Raw genomic sequence first — 27,899 nt, 5'->3', positions numbered from 1 at the left:
CTTTGCTGGCTGGGGCTCGCTCCTTCTCCTGGCTCCCAGCAGGACCTCAGGCTCCAGGAATTTGGACTGAGTGGTAGAGACATGGCCGGCAGAGACGGCAATTGCCAGCTTCCTCCCTGTGCTGTCTTGTGATTCAAACAGATTCTGCTCCACTTTTTAAAAAGGGGAGCATGTTACTGCTGGAGACTCACAAGAACAGAGCCGAGCAAGGAAACGCAACAGTCTGGTACAAGTCAGTGAGTAAGCAGCTCATCCATGGCGAAGGGTGGCAGGGATTCGTTCAAGGGGAATGCAGGGGCCTGAAGGTGTGATGGCTGAGTGTCCCAGTGGGAGGTGATAGGAGCTGTAAGAGCACTGGGACTTGGTCATTTTACAAAGGACCCTGGGCTGGGATCTGCTACCTCCAAACACACACGCAGAAAGAACCCCCACACACATACATCACACCCCTACGGTACTCAGTCATCCAAGGACTGCCTTTGTGCTTGGGTGCAGGAAGAGTTGTGAGGAAGAGCACGATTTTTCATCATGGGCCTTTATCTGAAGTAAACTTAAAGGAAGTGACTTTGGGCTGGGCCTCTCTCCCAACAAACGATCCTGTCTGATACCAAAGTTAGACAACGGCCAAAATGGCTGCAGGCTCTATGTGTGGCATAGTCATTGAAACCACTGTTCATGTTGCCTTTCTCTTCTTTGCATTAATTTCCAGCTAAGTCCTCTCTTCTTTGGAGGGGGACATTTCTGTGGTAGGAATTATGTTTGTATTAATGTAATTCCGATCTCTGTGAAAAGGCTCTTTTCTATAAAAATAACTCACATCACAAGAATTCTGATATTCTAGGTATGATTAGCTCATGAATCAATATTTTAAGGTGCATTTATATTCTCAGTATTTTATACACCGATCATGGAAGACCAGGACTTGAGTCATGGGCCTGTGTCATTCCTCATGTGTTTTCTTAAATGATTCACTGAGTTCTCTAAACCTCATCATCTCTATATTTGAAATACAATAACGGTTACCTTGTAAGATTGTTGTAATGATTAACTGAGAAAATATAAAGTTCTTTTTAACATAGTATATGATACTATTATTATTGTTATTGTTATTATTAATGATAGACATGGCACAGCTATAAGCTGGCTAAGTACCAAGGAAAATGAGTAGGATGTCCTTCTTACATTTCTTTTTCAACATAATGGTTTGCTTCTGATCTGACCAGGACCTTGGCCAAGGTCACACATCGAGTGAGGAACAGAAGCAGCCCTAAACTACAGGTCTTCCAACTCACAGGTTGGCTTCACAGAGACGGCTTCTAGTGCAGACACACGATGCAGTAAAGCAGTTGGGGCTGCTTGTTAAATGAGCACACACACCCCCGAGCCATTCTCAGCCCCTACGCACAGAGCAGGGATGTCCCCGTCCATTCTGGGGAGGATGTGACAGTCTCTTGCCTCACCCTGCGTCTCTTCCCTCTGAACTGCAGGATCCCTCCCTGCCTCCATGCGGCCTCTCCTGTTCACTCTCTTCCTCCTGCATTCCTGCCTCCATGAAGGAAACAGCAACCTCCCAGAGGACCTGACGTTGCTGAAGACTGAGTTTGCACTCCGCCTCTACCCGAGTGTGGCAGAAGACAGAAATGGAACAAATGTTGTCATTTCTCCTGCCAGCGTGTCCATCCCTCTGGAGATGGTGGAGTTTGGAGCCCCAGGGAACACTGGCTGGCAGCTGGCAGAGTCCCTGGGTTATACCACCCAGGGTAGGAGACTGCACGTTCTCCTGCTCACTCTGCTGTTCACTCTCATTGTCACTCTCACACTCACTCTTATGCTCACTCTCACACTCACACTCACTCTCCTCCTTGCTCTCCCACTCCTCCTGCCTCGGGAGATGGGGCACTCCATGCTGTCAGTCGTGGGCACCTAGAGAAAGATGACCACTTGACAGGAATGTAGCAGAAGGCATTTAAACTGCACATTGTGGTTACCCTTGTTGCTTTTTACAGTTCCTTTTTAACTTCAGGTCCCATGGCAATTTTTCCATTTCATTTAACAATGCTTACGAGATGCCAGGCCATATTCGACGCGCCTCACAAATATTAATTTAATTAATTATCACAACCACCCTATTGAGGAAGGTAATTATATCATCATCCCTATTTTAGAGATGAATACTAGGCACAGAGAGTTTAAGCAACTTGCCAAAGGTCACACAGCCAGTGAGTGGTAGAGCTGAGACTCAAGCCCAGGCTGTGTAGCTCCAGAGCCCATACCCTTGACCAAACTGCTTACATAAATCTGTGACTTCTAGATAGTGCTGTATCTACCAACATGTTTCTCTGATTATGTATTTTAGAATGATTCTACTAGCAGTGGCAAGAGCCTCAGGAATGCCAGGTCAGGCATACCTGGCCTACCCTCAAGGCCTCTGGCTTAATGTTTGGCCTTGGTAGCAACCTACCAACTTCATGCTAACACAGACACTCAGCCACATAATTTTTTCTCTGTCTTAGAATAAATTGACAATAAATAATGATGGGAGTTACATTTGTGTAAGTTAACATTTTTTTTACTAAGTACAAGAACTAATACCAACACAGTCTTAGTGAGAACTTCCTTTGAGCTAGAATCTTGAGGTGGCAAGGAAAAGATAGCACTCAAGATGTCAGGCCACAAGTACGAGCTGTGCTTCCCTTCTACCTCCATCCACACCCTGTCCCCTGCCAAAACAATTCTCGTGATCCTGCTGGCCAACAGACAAATGTATTTTCTCTTCGGGGATAACCAAAGACAAACACAATTTATCGAGCTTAATTTTTCCCAGCAAGTATATTACGGAAATGGACATAGCCATGGAGCTATTTTTTCAGCCACATGAGATTCAGTGCAATGCAATTCATCAAGTGCTCTTGAGCGCCTGCCTTGCAGGCCGGTGCTGTGCCAGGAGCTCGGCATTCAGATCTAGAAGGAAACTCTGAGCACAAGCAGCCCGGTCTCACAAGGCGATGCATATAGAAATACACTCTCATGCAGGGAAGAGTATTTATTTGAAATCAGTTAGTACAGGGGGGATGATTTAGTCCACTGGCCGATCAGGAAGGCTCCCCAGAAGACATGACATCTGAACGGGATTATGAAGAACAAATAGAAATACGACAGAGGGGCAGGCATTTCAGCCTAAATTAAAACAGGGTCTCCGAGAGATCAGGATTAAGAGGAAAGTGAGAAATGCAGGTGTAGCTATTCTGCAGAGAGAGGGGATTGATCGCGGTCAATTGTCCATTGTCAGGTACAATCATGGTACCTGGTTAACCAAATATGATTAGCAGGGTTTCCATGGAGCCCATTCAAGAATTACCATGTCGGGGCCGGCCTGGTGGCTCAGGTGGTTAGAGCTCCATGCTCCTAACTCCGAAGGCTGCCGGTTCGATTCCCACATGGGCCAGTGGGCTCTCAGCCACAAGGTTGCCAGTTCAATCCCTCAAATCCCGCAAGGGATGGTGGGCAGCTCCCCCTGCAACTAAAATTGAACAGGGCACCTTGAGCTGAGCTGCCGCTGAGCTCCGGGATGGCTCAGTTGGTTGGAGCGCATCCTCTCAACCACAAGGTTGCCGGTTCGACTCCCGCAAGGGATGGTGGGCTGTGCCCCCTGCAACTAGAAAACGGCAACTCGACCTGGAGCTGAGCTTCACCCTCCACAACTAAGATTGAAAGGACAACAACTTGACTTGGAAAAAAGTCCTGGAAGTACACACTGTTCCCCAATAAAGTCCTGTTCCCCTTCCCCAATAAAATCTTAAAAAAAAAAAAAAAGAATTACCATGTCAAGAATGCTTAATAGCCAAACTCTGTGGAACGTAATCCTACCTTTTTCCCCCCTTACTCACAAACTACTTTATTATCTCATGGGGTCATGGTTAATTATTATAAACAGGACTGGACCACTTACAGAGTTCTGGTTAATAGAATACCTCTGTAGTCTGGTTTACCCCAAGATAGCTCAGAGAATCAGGTGTGTGCTACTTAAAACAATCCACCAGGGCCCACCACATGCCCTGGCCCAGTCTTTCTTTTCCTAGTCAATACAGACCAATAAACCATGTGTAAAACTCAGCATTAAAGCATGTCCCAGAGTCTTGGGGCCTTGTTCCTGTTTAATGAACAGAACGCTCTAGCCACGTTTGCAGTGGGACACGAGGACTCTTCTCCCTGCGTTTTCCATCAATGTGTGACAACCAGGACCTTTGCCAGGATTCCCACCTGCTGCTCACACAAACACAGCCCGAGATTCAGAACGGACACAAGTGGTATCCCCAGAGAGCACCTTTGTTTTCACTACATGAAACATACAATTTCCCGATGTTATAATTTCTAGGGATTTCCATCGCTTTTCCACATAAATTAATAAAGAACATTTTACAGCTTTCAATCAAGCACAAGAATCCTGCTAGAAACACAGGCCTCAGAGATGGAGGTGGCCTTGGAGAGAATTCTGTTTGATGATGGGAGTGGATTTCACTTTTACAGTCATGATGTCATTTGATCCCTATAGAAACCACATACAATCTCTAGGTCTCCATTAATAATCACCATTTTACAAATAAGACAAGAGGTTAATGATTTGGCAAGACTCAGCTCACCCGACGGGCAAGTAGTGGAGCCAGGATTCAAGCTCCAGATTCCCTGACTCCAAATCCTATGTTCTTTCCACCGTTCCTGAGCCCCACCCAAAGCCACTGAGCAGTTGCATAAATAGATAAGCACCTTGTCTCCTCTAGTTTTCCCAGAGGTATCCTGTTACTTGCTCAGCCCAACCATACCCTTTGGACATCATCCCAAACTTAACCCTCTTTTAATTTTCAGGCAATTAAAACGATCAGCATCACAACAATGGTTTTTATAGCTTGAGAATATGAACCTTATACGTACATGAACCTCACAAAGTCAGGACCTGTCAGATGCAGTGTCACATTCAAGAAGGCTGGTTCAGCAAATGTGTTAAAAAAGGCAGGCACCCTCCATGCCGGCCTCGCAAGCGAGTTAAAAGACTGGTCTGCAGCAGGACCCATGAAGATACCGCTTCTTCTTCTAGCACTTTCCTCTCACTCTGCGCCCATCCCAGGGACCTTCTCCTCAGACCCCCACACCTTCCCCAGACATTCCTGATGCGTGGCAGCCCCCCAACCCCGCCATGGTTTTCTTTCCCCTGCCTCCCTTCCTGCCCGACATTCTAGTAGACTCTGTAGCCCCTGTCTAGCAAGAAAGATGGCTTTTAAGGAGCAGGAGGCCGGGAGGAACGAAGGCAGCAGTGGCAGGGCTCTCGTTCCAGTGCTGCAGGGATGAGCACTGGTAATCACTCACATCCGCCCCTTTTGCCCTGATGCCAACAAGGCCCCAGGCAGCGCACAGCAATAAGGCAAAATCGCAGGCTTTGTGCTCCATGTGCCTCGTGCCCACATTCATTCCAAGAGGGAAAGGCTCTCTCGAGCACAGGACCAGAGTGCCCCAGCCCACCTGTCCTTCACCTGTGGGCAGGAGGGCAGTGAAGCACCCCCTCCTGCAAGCTGGTGACACTGAGCAAGTTTACTCATTTGTGTGAGCGCAGCTCTCTCATCTGTACACGGGAATCATAATAGCACTTAATTCCCGGCATTGTTGAAAGAATTAAACGTGATCACGAATGTAGAGCGTTTGGCACAGTCTGGGAACACCGTCACCCTTCCTTACTTTTTATTCTGGCCGTGTATGTTCCGACACCGTCTAGGAAAGCTCTTCCCGTGTGCAGAGGAGCAGGGGCAGACCAGGCTCAGGTGGAGGAAAGATTTCTCAAGCCAATTCACTCCAGTGCTTTGCTGAGTCCAGCTGAAAGAACGGCCGGTCCCCTGGCCAGAGGATGCGGGTACAAAGAGGAGAGTTCTGTGACCATCCTAAGGTCACACTACAGTTTGGGCCACAGAAGTGACTCAGGTCGCCCCTGGAGACAGTCAGCATTCTAGAGGAACATGATTCTGTAAGTACATAGTAGAGGAAAACGTGATTATAAGGTGTTTTTTCATTCCTTTCTTTTCTCACTAAAATAAAAGGCAAGCATTCGAGTTAGGCTGTAATTCACGAGATATATATATATATATATATATATATATATATATATATATATATATATACTGAGCTTTTTTTTTTTTTTTTTCCATTGCAGTTGTAGATTCTAAGAAGCAGTTTTAGTAGTAAAAGTTTACGGACGAGTGAAATCTGTCCAAAACTGTGTTCCATGCTTGGTGGCTGGGGGCCCTGGCCAGGGTTTATCCTGGATGCCCATGTCCCCCCTCCCCACCCTCAGAGAACTTTGGCCAGGCAAGTTGGGGGTCTCCTGCTGCCTCATGGCCCGGCCTCTGTGACATGAAGGGTGTCAGAGTGGATGGGCCCCAAGCCAACTCAGAAATACATCCTAACATGTGTCCTGAGAGAAACAGCCGGGTCAGGGTGGTGCAGGAAGAGGGTACAAATCATGAGCCTCAGAGGAGATTTGTGGACAGCCACAGAGCTGTGCCCAAGAGGAAGGAACCACTGGTGAGGGCGACAAGGGAAGGGCCATGTTTCAGAGCCAGCCTGCCCAGGAAGCGGACCTGACTGCTGGAAAAGCCCAGCCTGCATGTATTGGGAGCAGAAAGCTTGGGATACTCAGCTGTGTTCTGACTCAGCAGTAGGTAAGGCCTCACCCCAGCTCCTGATGCCTAGGAGAGAATAGAAACCACAGACGTGAATGATAGAGTGAAAAAGAAATCCACTATTGATTATGGAGGAAAGGAAGCAATCTCCTGTATAAGCAGTAAATAAATGGAAGTCAAGCCGCCATCCAACAACGTGGAAACTATCAACTCTCTCAAATGCTTATTATTTCCTCAGCCTTCTTGCAGGCACTTGCCGACATTAATAACATGAGCTGTCTGCTGGGGTCAAGGGAGTGGGGGATGGGACGTGTTCTTACCTTTCCTCTGTGTTTCTCCAATTAAAAGCATAATTCTAAAACAGCCTTCACCCAAATGTCACTCAGGCTTGTGATGTGCAGTTGTGGGGATGGGTTTTCGGCCCTGTACAAGACAGATTGACCACCTGACACCCTGGCTACTGTCTATCAGTGTTAATTGATTTCATAAATATTTGAAGCCCCACCGCACTGCACACCAGACCTGCAGCTTTCCCAGCCCGCTACTCTAGCACTGCTCAACATTTCTGAATCAAGAAGTTACGGAAAAATAGCCTTGGGATGTCCACAGTGTTTTTCTAGTCAACTTAATCACAGCCTGATTTCTTTCAGAGCTGGCATGTTTTCCCCCCAACTTGTAATCTGTGAGTCCAGGCTAATTCCCGAGTGATTTAGCTGTGACTAGACAAAACTGACTGTATATGGTAGATGAACCTTATAAAACAGGAATTGATGGGGCCCCATTTCAATGCAGGGTGCAAACAGAGTTGTGCTAACTCCCAACTCACACCATTATCAATTTATCCACCTTTCTCACAGACCAAACGGTGAGACAATTCTTGCATGCTATTTATGCCAAGCTACGCAACTCCAGGCAAGGCACCAAGATGGAGCTGGCCTGCACCCTTTTTGTGCAAGCAGGAATGTCGCTCTCCCCCTGTTTTCTGGAGCAGGTCTCCTGGTGGAGCAACTGCACCCTGGAGCCCGCCAACCTTAGTGAGCCCAACAGCACCACCATCCAGACCAAGGACTGGGCTTCCAGACAGAGTCCAGGAAAGAGAAAATTGTCCACCTCGATGAGGACATGTCAGGTGACTAGAAAGAGAATACCACCCATTACTTGTCAGAAACCATGTGGATGGGTCCTTGGGCCTCCTTTAATTGCAGCAGAAGTTTGTCCTCTAGGGAGACCCTACCCTGACTTAAAAATTCCCTGTCTCAGCTCATTGTGCTGCCAGGGGGCCAAGGTCACAGTTAGCTGCTCTCAACCCCAGGGCGATTGTCCTCTAAGAAAGAGGAGCATTTGGTGCAGCCGTGCAGAGTCTGGGTCCAAGCTGCTTAGGTTCAAATCTAAGGTTTCTGTCTTGGGCAACTGTGTGGATAGTAGCTTCCCCACTAACAGTATGTGCTTTTGGACAACCTCTCCAAGACTTGGTGTCCCCCGTCTGTAAAACTGGGAATAACAAGAGAACTGGTGGACGGAGTTGGTGAGGGTTTATGAAAGCATTTAGAACAGAGCCTAGCCCAATGTATGTGCTTATTAAATAAGTAAAGGCCTGAAACAAAACCCACCCCTTGAGGGATGGTTGGGGACCCTGGAAGTTGTTGTCTAAGCAAAAGCCCTGCCAGGCATGAGGTGCAGCAGTCGGCAGCTGGGGGATGGGGTACAGCGAAGGCGATATTGTGCAGCCTCTCCCAGCACAGCACTCAGCCCCTCCCAGGGGTCTCTGCCTGAGCAGCGCATGCCTAATGCTTCCTGGGAAACAGCCCCAGATGGAACCATCCGGAACCAGCCAGAGCATCCCAACCTGTTCAGGAGAGAATTAAAGCTTGGTCTTCAGCAACAGCTCGTTATAAACACGATTCTGCAGCGAATAGGTACGAACAAGCAGGCTAAAACCCAACTTCGGGGTTGCCTCGGCGCCCTCCGAGCATGTACGCAGACATCAGCCACACAGCCGCTATCCTGCTTGCAGGTGAAGGCCCAGGGGGCTGGACGTGGGACCAAGGTGGAGCAGCATTTGCTCAGCAGGTGCTTGTTGGCACCATGTCGTTTCAAAGCGCTTGGTGGCAGAGATTCTCCTCCACGGACACTCAGCTCCCGCCTTTCACCTGTGCACAGGGCTTTGTCCTCCAGGCCCCCGTGATGTACCAAATGGCCGAGGTCAGCTGTGGCGAGCTTCTTTCCCACCAGCCACGTCTAAAGTGAGAGACCCTCGGAAGCAATGTGGGCCAGGAGAGGCCAGGTCTCTGCTCTTAAATGGTCAGGCTGACTTTTCCTGTGGTTCCTGCTGCTGTGCAGTGTGTAGAATAAGGAAAGATCAGGGAGCTGTGAAACTCAAAGGGACAGGCAGGAAGCAGATGGGGAAGAGAAACCCATTTCATGCTTGACATTTCCCTCTGCACTTAGTAAATGGAGGAGTTAGTGTGAAACCAAAAATGTTTGAACCAAACCCCCTCCCCCAGCAGGTAGTCCCATAAATTGAACACCATTTCACTGTTTGGTGCTGACAAAGGATAGAAGGTTGAGAGTTGTGTCTAAAAGGCTCTTGAAAGCATGCTCACACTGAAAGTACCATGGTCCTGAAATACAATTGTTTTGCCTGCCCACCCTGCCTGATGGTCACTCATCCCGGACGGTGGGTGGTGTGTCATGCCAGTGAGTGCCCCCATCCCCGCAGACCGGTGTGTGGTGTGGACACTTCTGTGGGGCCCCAGCAGGCAAGAGAGGAAGGGACCCCGCTGCCCTGCCCCTCACACCTCCTCTCCCTCATTGGCGGGGCTCAGCTCCCTCCACTAGTCCATTGTCTCCTTCCATTAGTCCATTGTGGGACTAACAATGTTCTCATCTCAGAAAAAGGCAATGAGATTTAAATCAGTGTTTTAGAAACTGTAGCATTTAGAAAACTGCTTTGAGTCCATGCTTTGAGTCCATGCAGGACATATTGTGAGCGCTCAGTGAATTTATTCATTTGTTTATTCGACCAATAATCATTACTAGAGGTCAAGTAAGATGGGACTGGAACACCGCCTTTGGGTAAGTAAATGTACATTTACGACGTAGTGCAGTTCTTGTTCCCAACACCTGCCTGTTGCTGCTGTGACTCGTGGTGGGTAAGCTGACTGTTAGCTGCACACTGGCTGGTGTTTCCTGATGCTCTTGTGCTTCCCAGGATGCACTGCACGGTAGCTGGCACGTAACAGAGGCTGAGCAACTACTGTTTGGACAGATAAAGTAAGGAGTGTGAACCATGCCCCTGCCTTTCCTCACTGAGTTTAAGATTTTGCCTGAGTGGCCAGCCAACTCTGCTGGCCCCCAACACTAGACCCAGGCCTCGCCATCCTTCCAGGGAAGGGATGGGGCCTGGAGCTTCCCGGAGGCAGCCAGGTCTCCTCAGCCTGCCTGGATGGCTCCATATTACTTGCCCTCCTGCCCCATCACTGGGTCTGGCTGCTGCCTGTGCATTCACCGGCAACCCTTGCTGGGTCTCCCTGTTTCTGGCCATCTGTGTCCGCTGCCACCTGTCCCATTAGACACTTCTGCAGTTACGCTCTGCTCAATGGGCCGCACTTGTCTGTGGCCAGCCATTGTCATTACCCACAAACTCCCAGCTGTCCAACAGAGGACCTATTTGCTTATGTCACAGGGTATAAATTATCTGTCCTCAGGTCAAATTATGTTGTGTTTGTCCTATGCAGTGTTCTAAGAATTGAGAAATTTCATGTGACATCTGGGTTTACAACTTTTGTTCAAATATAGGAAGATCTGGCACCAAGAGCCTGGGTCCCCACGTGGCTACAATAGGCCAGGATTGGAGTACCTGCCCCTTTAAGACAGGGCCCATGGTTCTCCCGTGTGTCATAGGCCCCACCATGTCCTGCCACTGCGGGCCCTGTGACTCAAACATTGTGAAGGTATCTTAGAGATTATGGTCCTAAGACCAGAAAAGGTGACCACAGCACCCAACAATCTTTGGTCTTAAACTGCTTCCTGAGAGTGAGGTAGACACCCTGTTAATAAAATGTATTGTTTTTAGTTCTGTGAGCTGGCCCTTCCCAGGGTCTGGCACTGGTGGTCCCCCTGGCTCCTGGGACAGATCTAACCCCCGTCCACTGACCTTCCAGGCCAGTACCAGGACCCTGTGGGCCATCAGATGGAGGTACTGGAGCTGGCTTATCTGGGAAGTACAGCGAGTCTACTCCTGGTGCTGCCTTGTGACCAAGACACCCCACTGAGCCCCATCTCACAGCCAGCATCATCCACATCTGGACTCCAGCCTGAGGAGAGCCAGGACGGACACGTTCCTGCCCAGGTAAGCAGCTGCGTTGTCCTCACCAGGTGCTCTGCAGCCTAATCCAGGTGGCCTGGTCTGGATTGAAGAACCCGGGCAGTCTTACTCCAGAGTCTGCCCTTAACCACTCGGCCAGCTTGTCTCATGCACCCCTAGAGGTTAGGCCAGGGAGAGTTACCCTAGAGTTTAGGTCTATTTCAGAATCACTGCTGACTAGCTCATGACGCAGTGAAAAGAACTAATTTCCTGGGGTCTTCTCAAGAGGGGATACCATACCTTTACTGGGCCAGACTAGAGCCCCCCAGGACCCCACTTCAGCTTCATGCCACAACCAGTTGTCTGAGCAGGAAAAGAAGGTTAGTGCAGTTACTTTGGGAGAATGTACCCCAAATCCTATCATATTCTAAGAGTACTCGTATACAACTGTCATTTTTCAAAGATTCTTTCCAGAGGTGAGATAGCTTACGTAACTGAACAAATACAGATGTAATTCTAATCAGGAGCCAAATTAAGGCATACAAATTTAAGACTTTACATCTCTGTGCTGAAGTTTTCCTTCTTTCACCTCTAAGTAAATAGAGGTGAGACTTTCTTTAAGAAACCCCAATAGGTACAAATACAAATTGTTAAAAACTTAAATGATGGGGCTGGATTTGGCTTGCCCAAAGCAAAACCTATTTGTTAAACTCACTACTTTACAAAAGATTCCTCATTGAACTCCTTTAAATGGTAAGCTTTTCCAGCACATTTAATATCAGAGTACATTTATAATTCATTTGTAGACCAGCATTAAGTGAGGACTGTTGTCCGAGGGCTCATTGTCCGCATGTGGATACTTCACGCTGCTTCCCACTGCCCTCCTTACTGATCAGGCTCTCCGCAGTGCTGAGCCAGACGCTTTGGCAGTGCTCCCTCGGGGAGTTAAAAATAAGTCCGGGCACTAGAATAAAAACACACAAAGAGAGACCCAGTAAGTTAAGGGTCAAGGTCTAAAGTGGCATCTGGCATAGCCAGGGCAGAAGGTGAATTTAATTCTAACGTAAAGCTTATCTCTCCACACCAAATATTTGGACTCCAAATCAAAGCACGAAGTCTGGATATTTCAACAGATCTCTCTGGCACAGACCAGAAGCAACACAATTCTTTCCATTATGTTTGAGGGAAGTTCAGTGAAGGAAGAGGAGCTTTCAATGTTAAAAGTAGAGAAGAAATGCAATCTGGTGTAGAAATTTGCCACAAATCTTTTTGGAATTAGGAGACACATGGGTGACCTCATCCTGCAGCAGCTGATGTGAGGAAGAGGCCCCAGGGAAATGCCCAGCTCCATTGAGAACTTTCCATTGTCACAAATTCTGCTTTTAGAACTCACAAACTGGAAGGAATAACCCTGAAAAACACTAGAGGACAAGAAAGGGACGGGAAACCAGAGATAATAGTAATGCACGTATTAGTTAATACTTGACTTCATCTTGAAAACTTTTTTTAAAATTAAATTTATTGGGATGACAGTGCTGAGTAAAATTTCTACAATATGTCATCTATATATTGTATTGTGTGCTCACCACCCAGAGTCAGTTCTCCTTCCATCACCATATATTTGACCCCCTTTACCCTCTCCTACCATCCCCCCCTTACCCTCTGGTAAGATAACTTTTTTTTTTTTAAATCTTCCTAAGACTATCAAGACTGCTATCCAAAAAGGATAGAAGTTTTTAGGGAAATGAGACTAGTTCATGAGCAAAGCTCACCAAGTTAAAGAAAAAACAAACAAACCAACTAGCTTTTAGGGAATAAGTAGAGAAAGAATTAAAGCTACTGTAGGTCTGAATTTGGGTACAAAACTGTGGACCACGGTAGACACAACTCAGTTTCTGAGCAAGAATTTACCTCCAGTTTTGCAAATCATTCCTTCATCATTTAATATGACCTGCTCTAAAGTCAGCGTATGGTCAGCCTCCATTTTTCATTTAGTAAGAGCAAAAGCTTTTGGACACTATGTTGACCCTAAAATTCATATGAAAATGCATGGGACCCAGAATAGCCAGCCAAAATGACCTTGAAAAAGAACAAAGTTGAAGGACTCACACTTCCAATTTCTAAACATACTAAAAAACTACAGCGATCAAAACTCTGTGGTACTGGCAAAAGTATACACATTTATGCCTATAGAATAGAATTGAAAGTCCAGAAATAAACCCATACATTTATGGTAAACTGATTCTGACAAGGGTTCCAAGAAAATTCAGTGGGATTTATCAATAAGTGGCACTGTGACAACTGGATAGCAGATGCAAAGAATGAAATTGGACCTCTACTTCATATCATAGACAAAAATGAATTCAAAATGGGTGGTAGACCTAATTATAAGAGCTAAAACTCTTGAAAAAACATAGACATCAATCTTCATGACCTTGGTCAAGCTACGGTTTCTTAGCCATCACACAAAAAAGCACAAGAAAAAGTAGATTAATCGAACTTCATCAAAATTAAAAACTTTTATGCTTCAAATGACACCATCAAGAAAGTGAAAAGACAGCCTACAAAACTGGAGAAAATATTACAAATTATATATCTAATAAGGGACTAGTATCCAGAATATGTAAAGAACTATTACAACTTAGCTTCTGCCAAAAAGGCAGCTGGGATTTGGTAAGGATTGTGTAGAATCTGTAGATCAATTTGGGGAATATAGTTTTCTAACGCTATTACATATTCCAATCCATGAACACAGCATCTTTCATATTCTTTAGTTTTTTTCAGTGATGTTTTTTAGTTTTCAGTGAACAAGTTTTGCACTGCTTTTGTTAAATTTATTTCTAAATATTTCTAAGTATTTTATTCCTTTTGATGTTATTATAGATGGGATTTCATTTTCAGATTGTCCATTGCTAGTATAAAGAAACAGTTGATTTTCGTATCTTGATCTCATATCCTGTCACCTTGGTGAATTCACTTATTAGCTCTAACATTCTTTTTTTTCCTGTGGGGGGGGGATTCCTTCAGATTTCCTATATGTATATAAGACCAAGTCATCTCTGAAAAGAGGTAGATTTACCCCTTTCTTTCTAAGCCAGATGCATTTTATTTCATTTTCTTTCATCACTGCCTTGTATACCGTCCAGTACAAGGTTAAATAGAAATGGTAGATACCCTTGTCTTGTTTCTGACCTTAGAGGGAAATCATTCAGTTGTTGACCATTAAGTATGATGCTAGCTGTGAGTTTTTTGTGGATGCCCTTTTTCAGGTTGAAAAAGTTTTCTTCTATCCCAAATTTGTTGAATGGTTTTTGTTTTTGTGTTAATAAAAGTGTGTTGGATTTTGTCAAATTTTTTTCTGCATCTAATGAAATGATCATATGGCCTTTGTCCCTTATTCTATTAATATGGTGTTTTTCATTGATGGGTTTTCATATGTTGAACCTACTTTGCATTTCTGGGGTAAATCCCACTGGGTCATGGTGTGATTTACATGTTGCTGGATTCAATTTGCTAGTATTTGTGGAGGATTTTTTTATCTATTCATAAGGGACATTGACCTATGGTATTCTTTTCTTGTGCTATCCTTGTCTGGTTTTGGCAAAGGGTGCTTTTTTTAAACTCAAGATTTTTTTGTAGCATTTCTTCTGGACAGGCCTTCATAGCCATGAAAGAAAGAAAAATCACTCATCTTTTATAATCATACCTCACTTTTACTATTATCTTTAGTTACTAAAAATTATATTACCCAGTTTTATCACCTACCATAATTGCCATACTTGGCTGCAAACATCCCTTAGCTCATGTGTGGTATCATTGAGAAACAATAAAATCACGATGGTAACAATAAAGTTCATGAGCTGTGTTGGGCATTGTTCTGAGTACTTTACAAGCATTATTTCACTTAATCTTCACACAGATGAGGAAACTGAGGCCAAAAGAGGTAAAGTAACTTGTCCCAGGTCCCTCAGCTAGTAAGAGGCTGAGACAGGAATCAAACCCCAGCATTAGATTCCCGAGTTCATATTCTTAACTGCTATATCTCAGCATTAAGCGTCTTCAAAGAATGTGTTTTAAGTATTTAAGAAAATGTCAGAAGAGGTGGTCCAAAATTTTTTTGAGAAATGTCAGCATTGGCTTGGAGAAAGCATGTACCTTTTCTAGAAACTATTCTGAAGATCCAAAACCCCTTTATGAGAAAATCTCATACTTTTGTTTAACAAAGTTTGGTTAGATTTCAATGAAAATTATCTTCCATAGTAATTTTTTTTTCCTGGGATGGGAGGGGTGTAAACTTTACTAAATTAGTACGTATGGTACAGAATTTCATGCAAATGAGGCGTGCCAGCCATGTGATAATTTAAACATATCTAAACAAAAACAAAAAGGACAAATGCACAAACTTACTGCTGCTTAGATCATTGCAGCTTCTAAGACCCAGTTTCTTTTACTGATTTAAAAACAAAACAAAACAAAACAAAACAAAAAAGTTGTGTCACATTGTCTTGTACGGCAATGAAGACCTTTGACATGAAATGATCTTGTCCATTTCTACGTGGATTATAGAAAAAGACGATCTAAATTTCATTTTGAACTTTTTTATGTTTAAAGAAAAATAATGTCAGCAACCTTTTAAAGTTGCTTCAACAGTAAAATTTTAAATAACTTGCCCTTGGGGAAATATTGCGAAGTTAGTGTGCTGATTCTTCTAGATCTCAGGACTTGCTAGGAAAACCAAAGCTTTAACTGCATTCCTTCCCTGTTGTGTGTCGAAGGCACACACTGCACACAGCAAACATGAAAATATGTCTTATCAAATATAGACATATTGAGTCGGAAAAAAATAAAATAAAATGAACATATTAAATGAGACTCTATTAATTGTCAATTAGTCGACAACTTTTTTTCTGCACCTACTATGTGCGAGATGCCACACGAGGTGGGAGGTAGCGAAGTGTAGATGGCAAGCTCTGCACTCAGACAGCCTCGACGTGACTTGAGCCCACTGCACACTCATTATGTCATCCTGGGCAAATTCCTTCAACGTTTTGAGCTTCAGTTTTCTCGTCTGTAAAATGAGGATAATAATAATGTAGTTATGTGATCGTACAACAATCCACATAAAATACTTTTCTTAGTGCCTAGCACATAGGAAGCACTGAGTAAATGTTAATTATTAGGAAATAAAAAATGGAGAGGGATTGCCTCTCTTCTCAAGTAGTTTATAATATCATAAGTAACAGTAATAGGAAGCAAAATATTCAATGTATCAAATGAGTGGAACAAAGTGTGAATGGGGCTTTCACAGCCAAAGGTTGCAAAACAGCTGAAAAAGAGGGGATAACAATTGAAGTGGGCTTAGAGGAAAGGACAGTGATTCAAAGGCCATCAAGGGAGATGGAGGATACCTAGAAAGAACAGCAGAAGCAAAAGTACAGAGGTGGGAAGAGCCCTGTGTGGTTAGATTATTCAGTAAGTAGGGTTTACAGGAAGGAACAATGAAAGATAAAGCTGCAAATGAGCCTGGAGAGCCCTGACTTCCAAGTTGGGAGTTTGGATGTCATAGGGTGTGTATGAAAACAAATTGAATGAAAATTTTAAATGAAAGTTGATGGTTTGTTTTTGTTTTTCAGATTTAGGATCCAAAATCATTTTGACTTAAAAAGTATTTTAAATTCTTGGGGAGTCACCGATCTTTTTGATCCACTCAAAGCTAACTTGAAAGGAATTTCAGGTAACAACAGTTCTTCCAAACTTTTTCGCATTGTGTTCATAGGAAGTTTTATCATATTTTGATTAAGGAATTCTCATTTCTACAGAGCCTTCAGTGGCAATCAGCCAGAGTCAATAGTATTTAAAAGAATAAAGAAGGTGCTTTTCTTTCATAAGAATGTGTTGCTTCTGATAAGTCAAATTCCGGTGGGGGAGGAGGTTTCTTTTAATCTGTAAGTACCAATTTCAGAGACCACCTTCAGATAAGGCCAATGACCACAGGACACACTACAACTCGCCCTCCCTCTGCCCATCATGACGAGGAGCAGGCCAGAGCCATTGGTGCAGCAACACAGCTATGGATTCTGACTTCCCACCGTCATGCCAGCCTCACAATCACCCTGTTTCTGCCTCCCGCCCTCTACCTGTTCTGTCCTCTTCTAATGAGCTAACCTTGAAACTTTTCCTCATCCACCCAACTTTGTTTCTTCAAATTACCTATGCACCTGTAACCTTGCCCTAAAATTATCTCCTTCCCAGAGTCCATATTAAATTTCTCTGCCCACAGCAGACATGCTATTACTATAGGAGCTGTGTTTTCTTATGATTTGATAGTAGTAAATAGTAAATAGATAGTAGTAAGTTATCTGTACGAAGATGACACTGTAGCAGGCATTTTCATTGGCCCTGACGTTTTCCTTTCCTGATGAGCTGGAGAATCTCTATTTTGAATGCTAGAACTTACAGCACAGAGAAGTTTCCTGCTTCTTTGCTCAGAATCTTCTTTCTTAAGCAATCACAGAAAATATGGGAGTTTGGTCTGCAAGAGAAGTCTTGGCTTGGGCTTTAGATGTGACCAAACAGACTAACTGGCAGAGATTTATCAAATAGAACACAGAAGGAAGAATTCATTCTAGAATTTTTAAAATGCACCAACTCCATACTCACTGTTTAAACGTGCAAAGAAATAAGCAAAGCGATAGTCAAGTATGTGGGTGCAGTGCCTCTGACAAGGCTTGGCACACAGTGGATGCTAAGTAAGTATTGTTGACTTGGTTGAACGACTCAAACAGAAACTTTCCCTGGTAACACAGGCATAATCTGACATTGCAGAGGAAGACGAGAGGTCACGGAAAGAGCAAGGGATGAAGAACTCGAGTGCACTCTATCTTTAATAACGTGAAAAATCCGATCACAGTGTCCTCTTGCAATTCTGGAGCTCAGCCACGGCATCTTGGTTGATGTCAACACCATCCTTCTTGAGATCATTGTAGTTCAAAACTTGGGGGCCATTCTTGACCTTTTCTTCCACACCACTCTACGGGCAATTAATCACTATGACTCATTGATTGTTCCTTCATCATTCTTAAATCTCTCTCTGCTGTTATGTCCTAGAAGTACATTTTAAAATGCCATCAATCCTGCGCCCTCAAATAGGACTGAGCTTAACCCACACTGTGCAGCTTCCCTACCGATAAAGACTTCCAAAGCCCTTAAGGGCCTCTGACTAGATCTAACCTAGTTTAAAAATAACCTTTTTTTAGATACCCAACCTCATTTTTAAAAATGCAATTAAAGTCTACTTGTATTTGTTTAAGTCAGCAGAAATATGGGCTCATGGATCTGGTTTCTTACATAATTATTAAGCAGTTACCATGTGCCAAGTATAAAGCTTGCATTCATGTTTCCTACGGGTAAAACACACCAGCCTTACAATCTTCTCCCATAAAGTTTTGTTCCTTTAAGGTAGGAGTTATCAAATGGTGGTCCAACACCTGTTTTTATAAAGTTTTATTGAAACACATCCACTTCCACTTATTTACAAATGATCTATTGCTGCTTTCCTGCAACAGTGGCAGAATTGAGCAGTTGCAACAGACCCCATATAGCCCACAAAGGCTAAAATATTTCATATCTGGCCCTTTACAGATAAAGTTTGCCAACTAAAGTATTGCTTTCTAGTGGCCCTTCTTTAAACATAATCAATAGACTAGTCACTTCTGTGCCCAAGTGAGCTATTGACTTAATTCTGGAGACATAGCCACTAAATCTAAGGAACAGCTCCATCATTCCTAAAATGGGATAGCTACCACCCCCTTCACGTCTTACTTGTGGAAATCAAATTCTTTAACATACAGCAAACTATCAGCAGAGAGTAAGTGATCAGCAAATGCTGGCCTCCCTTCCTACAATTAACACGAGGTGACCACGCAGTCTTGTACTATTGATGGAAGCTCAACCACTACAGCGGAACATGTGGCCTTTTCTTTTCATTTGGTTCCAAAGCCCAGAGTCATTTCACTCAAATTCTTCTTCCCCATTTAAAATTCCCCTATCTCTTCCTTCATGGCATCAAATCCTTTTTCACTGCCCGAAGAACTTACTCAGTAACATTTCGAGGCCCCACTGGGCCCAGGGTATAATTTTTCTCCTCAAGCATCCTTGACCCTACCTATCATGAAGCTTTTAAGAGTAATCCCAGTTTCACTTACACTAAAGATACTCGCTAGAGACGCACTTCTTGATGAATCCCATTTCCTCTAGGATCAGCAGGCTTGATACAAAACCATGCTTCCTAAATCCAAGAAATATTCCTTGTGCACGAACTTGAAACTCTAAAAAAACTATTTTATTCTTGACTTTTATAGGGAAGTAATTAGTTTCCAATCTCTGCTCAGTAAGATGTACGAGCTCCTGTGATTACAGCAAACCACCCATAGTTGTTTGGCTGTACAGTGATTCACTTGCGCCACACCTGAGGACTGTTCTGCAATCGGTCATCGGGATGGTGACATAGGTCCTTTCTGAGGTCAGTCCCCATTCCAAGAAAACCAACTAGCAACTGTGCACAAGCAAGTCACCATTGTAAAACTCCCAGAACGCAGGGTGAGGCTGAAGCACTCCTCTGAAACACAGAGAAGGACTGTATTAGAAGCGTAAGAGGAATGGCCACACTCTGACTGCATCACGCCTCCTCCCGGCTGACACAGCACTGCACCAACAATGCCCGCCGGGCCTACAGTTTCTCCAGTGGGAAAAGAGAGCCCAAGGTAGACATCCAGCGCACCCAGAGTTACAGGATGCTTCCTGGCAGGCCCCCTCATGTCTCGCCTCACAAGGACCACTGGGGATCAGAGAGAAATGGAGAAGTGGGGGACAAGGCTTACAGTAAGCATGTTCCTGTTTGCAGTGGCACCTCAGCAAAGACCCCAGCCAGCAGCAAAACCCATCTGCAGAGAGGAGCCAGTGGCCCTATCTGGACAGTTTGGTTAGCAGCTCTGCCTGATTTGGGTCCCCAGTCGCTGAGCCATACTACCACCTCACTGAGGCAAGGAAGCAAATTTAAAGCCCCACCCAACAGCTGAGCATAATCTCAAGTCACGCCCAGTCAGGAAGCCTGGCCAGAGAACCCAGAGAGCCAAGAAGCCCATTGTATAGCCCTGTTTAGGCGGAGAGTCAAGCCAGCAGCCCTGCCCAACTGTTGAGCATAGCCCCTGACCCCACATAATCAGGGAGCCTGATCAATAATAGTGGGCAGCCTTGGAGCCGAGCCCACAATACTACCAAGCTACAGGACCAGCGTACAGCACTACCCACCCAGAGAGCCCAGCCTAGAGTCCCACCCAACTTCAGGGCACAGCCTGTGCCCCACCTAAATCCAGCCAGCAGCACCATCCAGTTGGGAAGTGTGCCTGAGACCCCCACTTAACCTGGAGCAATTGCAGAGCTCAGCCCATAACAGCCCATTCAAGGCATCAAATCTTGGCACCACCCTGCCAGGGAAGAGCCTGAAAACTCACCCAACCAAAGCTGATTGCAGGGCTAGTGGTGCGACCTGATTGTGGAGCCTAGCCAGAAACTTTACCCAAATGAAGAGCCAGGCAGCAGTCCCACCCAATCACAGAACCCCACCAGCAGCATCCCCCAGAACCTCAGAGCATACTCAATGGCCTCGCTCAAATACAGACATCACCAGCAAGCTCCACCTGCCCAAGAATGCTACCAGCTGACTGGTGGAGGTCAAAGGCAAGCCTGTAAAGTCTGGAAGAGGAGACTGCTTTCTTAAATGCACAGATACCAACGCAGGAACTCAAAAATAAAGAGGAATCAGGAAAAGAAAAAGAGGACCACCAAAAGAAATTAAGAAAACTCCAATAACTACCCTAGAGAAATGGGGATCTATGAACTGTCTGACAAATAATTCAGAATAATCCTCTTATATAGTTTAGTAAATGACAACAACACAGACAACTAAACAAAATTAGGAAAACAATGCATGAACAAAATAAGAAGTTAAACAAAGAAATAGAAACCATCAAAAGCAACAACAAAAAAGAAAAACAGAAATTCTGAAGCTGAAGAATACAATGACTACACTGCAGAATTCAAAAGAGAGCTTCAACAGTAGATGCAACCAACCTGAGGAAAATATCAATAAAGTAGATAAGTCATTTGAAATTTTCTAGTCAGAGGAGCAAAAAGAAAATGGATGAAAGAGTGAAGAAAGCCTGTGGGAGTTGGGGGACATGCATAAAAAAGAAACAATAATGCATTATGGGAATTCCAGAAGGAGAAGAGAAAGAGAAAGGAACTGAATGTCTATTTAAATCAATAATGGCTGAAAACCCCAAATTTGAGGAGAGAAGTGGGCATCCAGATTCTTGAGGCCCAAAGGATCACAAATAAGTTGAACCCCAAAAAAGGGCTACACTGAGACACATTGTAATTAAATTGTCAAAAGTCAAAGACAAAGAAAGAATTTTAAAAGTAGCAAGAGAGAAGAAAGAAGTTACATACAAAGAACCCCCGTAATGTGATCAATGAATTTTTCAACAGAAACTCTGCAGGCTGGGAAAGAGTGGGATGATCTATTTAAAATATTAAAAGAAAAAAAACACACCTGTCAACCAAGAATAATATACCAGGCAAAGCTGTCCTTCATAAATGAAAGGGGAGATAAAGATATCCCTAAACAAACAAAGCTGTGGAAGTTCATCATCAATGGATCTGCCTTATAAGATATACTGAAGAATGTTCTTCAAGCTGAAAATGTTTAATGCTAATTAACATTATAAAAACATGTGCAAAATCACTGTTAGTGGTAAGTATATAGTCAAAATCTAATTACCTAAAATTGTAATGGTGGTGTATAATTAGTTAGAACAAATTCAATAAAGTTGCAGGATATAAAAAAAACATACAAATATCAGTTGCATTTCTATACACTAACAGTTAACTATCTGGGGGAAAAAAATAAAGAAAACAATCCCATTTACAATTGCATCAGCAACAATACTTAGGAATAAATTTAATCAAAGAGGTAAAAGACCTCCGCACTGAAAACTACAACACATTGATGAAAGAAATTGAAGAAGACACAAATAAATGGAAAGATAGCCTGTGTTCATGAATTGGAAGAATTAATACTATTAACTGTCTATACCATACCAATCCTCAGATTCAACACAATTGATGCCAAAATTCCAATGGTATTTTTCACAGAAATAGAAAAAAAAAAAAAAAAAAAAAGATCCTAAAATTTGTATGGCACTACAAAAGACCCTGAATAGCCAAAGCAATCCAGAGAAAGAACAAAGCTGGAGGCATTATACTTTCTGACTTCAAACTATATTACAAAGCTACAGTAATCAAAACAGTTTGGTGCGGGCATTAAAAACAGGCACAAAGGTGAATGGAACAGAGCCAGACCTCAGAAATAAACCCATGCATATACAGTCAAAAAGAATTTGACAAGGGAGCCAAGAATACTCACTGGATAAAGATAGTCTCTTCAATAAATGATGTTAGGAAAACTGGATATTCACATGCAAGAGAATGAAACTGGACCCCTATCTTACACCACTTACAAAAAATTAACTCAAAATGGGTTAAACTCTTAAGTATCTGAAATCATAAAACTTCTAGAAGAAAACATTGAAAAGAAGCTCCTTGAAATTCATCTTGGCAATTTTTTGGATATGATACCAAAAGCACAAGCAACAAAAGCAAAAATAAACAAGTGGGACTACATCAAACTACAACCTTCTTCATAGCAAAAGAAACAACTTACAAGATGAAAAGGCAATCTATAGAATGGGAGAAAATATTTGCAAACCACATATCTGTTAAGGGGCTAATACCCAAAATATATAAGGAACTCATATAACCCAACAGCAAATCATCATCATCACCATCACCATCATCATCCAATTTTAAAATGAGCAAAGGATCTGCAATAGACATTTTTCCAAAGAAGATATTCAAATGGCCAACAGGTACATGGAAAGGTGCTCAACATCACTAAAACCAGTGAAATGCAAATCAAAACCACAAAATCACCTCACACCTGTTAGAATAATTATCAAAAAGGCAAGAGATAACAAATGCTGACAAGTATGTGGAGAAAAGGGAATGCTTGTACACTGTTGATGGGAATGTAAATTGGTGCAGGCACCATGGAAAACAGTGCAGAGGTGTCCCCCAAAAATAAAAATAGAACTACCATATGATCCAGCAATTCCACTGCTGGATATAAAGCCAAAGGACATGAAATCATTATCGCAAAGAGACATCTGCACCCCTCTGTTCATAGCAGCATAAGTTACAACAATGCATGGAAAAAATCTAAGTGTCCACTGACAGATGAATGGATAAAGAAGTTATGAGAAGGAAATCCTGCCATTTGCAATAACATGGAAGAACTTTAAGGGTGTTATGCTGAGTGAAATGAGAGAAAAGGACAAATACTGTGTATCAATTATAGGTAGAATCTAAAAAAATCTTAAAAAGTAGATTGTTATATGCTGGGGGCCAGGGGAGGGGTGGTGGTGGTGAGGAATAGGTGAAGGTGGTCAAAGGGTACAAATTTCCAGTTATAAGTCCTGGGGATGTAATGTACAGCATGGTGACTATAGTTAACAATACTGTGTTTTATATTTGAAAGCTGCTGAGAGTAGATCTTAAAAGATAATACACTTAAAAGTTGTAACTATGTGAGGTGACGGGTGTGTTAACTAATCTTATTGTGATAATCATTTCACAAGATATATATCTCAAATAATTACATTGAACACTTTAAACTTAGAGTTATAAGTCAATTATAACTCAATAAAGCTAGGGCAAAGAGAAAGAAAGGTGTGAGGAGGGGGCTAGAGAAGAATGGAGAAAGAAACTAATCACAGCCTAGTTTCAGAGCCATTTCAGATTCTTTTTAGCTCTATGTGTCCTGGCTGGGTGCTATGTGATACACTCTCCATCTTTTGAAACTAAGTGATAAAAAGATGAGAAACTAGAAGTAAATTCAGGTGATAACTTTTTTTAAGCCACTGAATTTTCCAATAGAAAGTAATAATAATTTAAAGACAAAAGACAAAGAAAATATGTTTATCCTGCTTTATGTGAAGCTGATGATCAAATGCAGGGACATTGATTTACATTTTGTAATCTTGTGTTTACACAATGTCATGTTATAAAGACTCTTAAACCTTTTGAAAGTATAACCAACCACAAACAAAGAATGATGGTCTCCACGACCAAAGGGAAGGGCCAATGAAACAATCATTTGGATGAGACTTACCCAAGACCCATTCTGTCCTGTGTCCCTACGGTTCTATAGATACCAGCCAACATTTCCTTACAAGTGAAATCAGATTAAAGAACAGTAAGGCCGCTATTTTTAAGAGGAAATGAAACACATGTGCAGTGTGAGCAGCATCTAGTACTCATTCATCCGACATTTACTACACAGAAGCAGTTATACTGGTTGAGTAAAGTACAAAATATTTGAAATGAGTAAGACAGCTTCTGCCTCCTAAGAGGTAACAATCTAAAAAGTAAGGTTAACATGTAAACATGTTAGAAGATGTAATAGAAGAGTAGAGACTAATGCCAGGAGGGAGAGTAAGGAAGAACCATACTCATTTGCTTTGGATATTAAAATGTAATGTATGAGTAACGGGTTTATGGTAGGCTGGTTTCCCAGAGTTGTGTTCCCCAGAAAGCTAACCTGGTAAATTTGGAGAAAGGGGAGGGTGTGGATGGTTCCATCGTTAAACACATTTTATAGTCCTCCTGTAGGACTCACTACCAACCAACATTAGCAAATTGGCGGTTCTATGAAGTCCTCTACTAAAAACAAAAGCGTCAAACTACTCAACCTGCATTTCCCATTTGAATTAACCAGGGAACCCTTTTACTAGCACCTGTAAACAATCTTGGGAACAAATTTTCGGAAAATAGGTTGTGTGACCTCAATGGCATCAAGCTGCTGCTAACACTGCAGGAGAGGATGAGACCAAAGCCAGGAGAATCCCTTTGTGCTTGGCCCCTTTTTAGGTTGATTTCATTAATTGCATATCAATAGCTGCTTAACAAAAGTAAGCATGAAAGTACCTGTGATACAAGAGAAAGCAAGAAGAAAAACAAACCCACAGATGACTCCTTAATTCTTTTTCCCCCCAAGGGTCACAGCACAATTTTTATGACATGGCACTTAGATCAAGTTGCTGAGTCATGTCACAATGTCAGGACATATTTAGTGACCCAAAACACTTATGCCAAATAACTGTTCTGAATTCTTACTTTGATCACAAATGTTGGTCTTCTGAAATGTTAACTCTTACCAGAGATGAAATTTAAGAGATGTGGACGCTGGGGCCTGACAGGTTATGGGTCTTGGCTTACGGCTGTGCAAACATGTAAATAACAATTATTGCACCATTCCTGTACTGTGAGGGAGAAAAGCTATTAAAATGAAACTCATCAGTTGCAATCTCAAGAAATTGAAATAGCCAAACCCATCTAACTGGACTCATTCATACCAACTGGTCCCATTTCTCACATGTGCCAAGGTGCCTGGACTCTAACACATACACGTTTATTGTATTTTAGCTGATAAAGGGTTTCATAGTGAACCTCTGCGCATTTCACTACCATTTATTTAAAATATTAGTAGTAATGAAGTCACAGATTAGTAAAACCTTCTCATGACCATCAACGAACCATTCTTTATCCACAATTATAGAAAATTTCTTTTCTGAAAGATCTGCAGAAAAAGACCAAATACTAAAATAATCAGATTCTTCTCTGGTTTTAGGACAAGTGATGCCAGGTGAATGCTTCCATTTTTTCTCTTTCTCTGGCCCTCTCTGGTCCCCTTCAATGATGCTGGAAAATAACTCTTCCTTACAGAGAAATCAGCCAACTCACAATTTCCTGTGCACACCTAATTTACAAGATGGATGAAATGCTGCATATTCTATACTGTGGGCTGGTTATATTCTCTCATGACCCTCATTTGCCATCTCCTTATATGTGCATGAAAATGCAAAACAATTTAAGTAGTCTAAAACAAAAGAAGCTTCAAAATACATAAACACCAAAATGAGTAAGACTCATACAACAGGTGCCTTTCCAGGGGCATGCTCATGTTGACTGGAGTACTTTTTGAAAGGTGGTAGGGTATGTGTGGAGGGATGGGTGGAAATGGACACTGCAGTCAGAAAACCTGTATATGCCCAACTCTACTTCTTAGCAAGAGTGTGACCTGAATTGACATACTAATAACATACTAAAATGAAAAGATTGGACAGAATGATTTCTAAGTTTCTTCTAGTTCTAAAGATTGTTACCTTTCATTCTTTATTGGGTCAAGTACCATTTCATTGGGGAGAGTTGTTTAAAATTAATGGTTAAATTGCAAAAATCTGTCAATTCCCCTAACTTATCACTCATAGTCTTATTTGCTAGGCTTATCTTTGAAATTGTTAGCACACAGCCATCTATTCTAGTTCTAACTTCTCTTTTTTTTTTTGCAGGCTCTAGCCCATGAAGCAAGTTAATTGCATAGCTGATATACAGAGTGCAGTCCTGCATTAGACACAGTCTCAATACACTGAATTATGCCTTTTAAAGCCCATAGTGCAAACCTCTGACTTAGTCATTAAAAGTGGCTCTTAAAACAGTCCAATATGGCATTCAAGGTACAGCATCTCAGCTTGAAAATGCAGATTCCTGGACCCCCAAATCTGCATTTTAACACATACTCTGGCGATTCTTGTACCACCAAAGTTTTAGAAATACTGGCTGAAGATAAGATGTAAATATTAACTAGAAACTATTTTTAAAATGACTATTGAAACAATAAGGCACAGCTCCGAATATTAGATTTTTAGATAACGTATCAAAATTGAGGTTTTGAAAGTTGCATAAAATATTGTACCTTAAGAATTTTCCAAACAAATCTCTCCCTAGCTACCAAGTTAGCAGCAGTTAAGTACTGTGCATTCTTTAAAAATGTACTCAAATCCCTAAACTAAATGCATCAAAAATGCAATTAGCAATTCACATTTTTATTTCCTGGGGTTGGGCCAAGATGAATTTTATGTTTCTGAAGCGATCCACAAAGTCAAGATTGAGGTTTCAGAGGAAGGCACTAAAGCATCTGCAGCTACAGGTATGCTCAAAACGGGAAGTCAGCGACACTGGGTCACACTGCCGCCTGGATTAGGTTAATCCAGTTCAATTTTCACACTTCTAAAACTTCCCACCGGAAACCCCAAGTCCTGATGTGATATAGCAGTTTTAAAAAAAGAAATGTTAACAGAGAAAAAAGTTTTTGAAAACTGATGGAAGAGCTATCAATTTTGAAAATTTGTACCATCATCCCCATAAAAAAGGAAGAGTCATTCTGATAATTACCTTCATTAAGGAATTTATTCCATGGAATAGTTAAAAAAAAATTGACATAGCATTCACTAAGTGGTATCTTTTCCTTTTAATTTCCCCCATTTCACCCCGTCATAAATCTGAATATCATTAGAATGCTCTTAGTTCTTCAAAAATCAAGGGACATAACTGACTTCATACCCAATTTTAATTGTGGCTTTCCTCAAATGAATAGAAAATGCAATGGGATTCTTCTATTACCTTTCCTGCAGCTCTATTGTTACTGAAAAGGTCTTGGATTCCTATTTGTAAAGCAGATCGACCATTCTTTTTCCTGAGAGAACCCAACACAGGTATTACAGTATTTTTTATAAAATTCCGATAAATTAAATATTTATCAGCATCTCTCTAGCAACAAGGGTTCATTTGTCCACTGCGGCCTAAATCAAGCATTCCCTGTAGCTCGTTTCTATGGTGCTTCAGAAGCTTCCCAGTTGCTGTGTTGTATAACTGGAGAAAGGGGAATATTTTATAACTACAAAGGAAACTAA

The 27,899-nt window shown here is 42.6% G+C and overlaps 2 protein-coding genes across 2 annotated transcripts in view; one reads left to right on the top strand and one right to left on the bottom strand.

The window, feature by feature from the left end:
* The first annotated feature begins 1,377 nt into the window (after positions 1–1,377).
* Positions 1,378–27,899, top strand: SERPINE3 (serpin family E member 3). Its single transcript, XM_019752159.2, is given in 11 exon segments — positions 1,378–1,760; positions 7,523–7,750; positions 8,662–8,877; positions 10,829–10,933; positions 10,936–10,974; positions 10,977–11,016; positions 16,605–16,705; positions 23,525–23,530; positions 27,056–27,136; positions 27,621–27,727; positions 27,729–27,899. Coding segments are annotated over 11 exon segments (1,350 nt in total). The 5' UTR covers positions 1,378–1,504.
* Positions 15,903–27,899, bottom strand: part of INTS6 (integrator complex subunit 6) — a 93,082-nt gene continuing 81,085 nt past the window's right edge. Inside the window, exon 19 of the transcript XR_012495567.1 lies at positions 15,903–16,039. The gene's annotated coding sequence lies outside the window, so the exon portion shown is untranslated. The remainder of the gene's footprint in view (positions 16,040–27,899) is intronic.

This window comes from Rhinolophus sinicus, linkage group LG04 (genome assembly GCF_036562045.2).
Source record: "Rhinolophus sinicus isolate RSC01 linkage group LG04, ASM3656204v1, whole genome shotgun sequence".
Taxonomy (NCBI): domain Eukaryota; kingdom Metazoa; phylum Chordata; class Mammalia; order Chiroptera; family Rhinolophidae; genus Rhinolophus; species Rhinolophus sinicus.
Note: the sequence above shows the minus strand (reverse complement) of the source record. Positions and strands in the feature narration are given on the sequence as shown.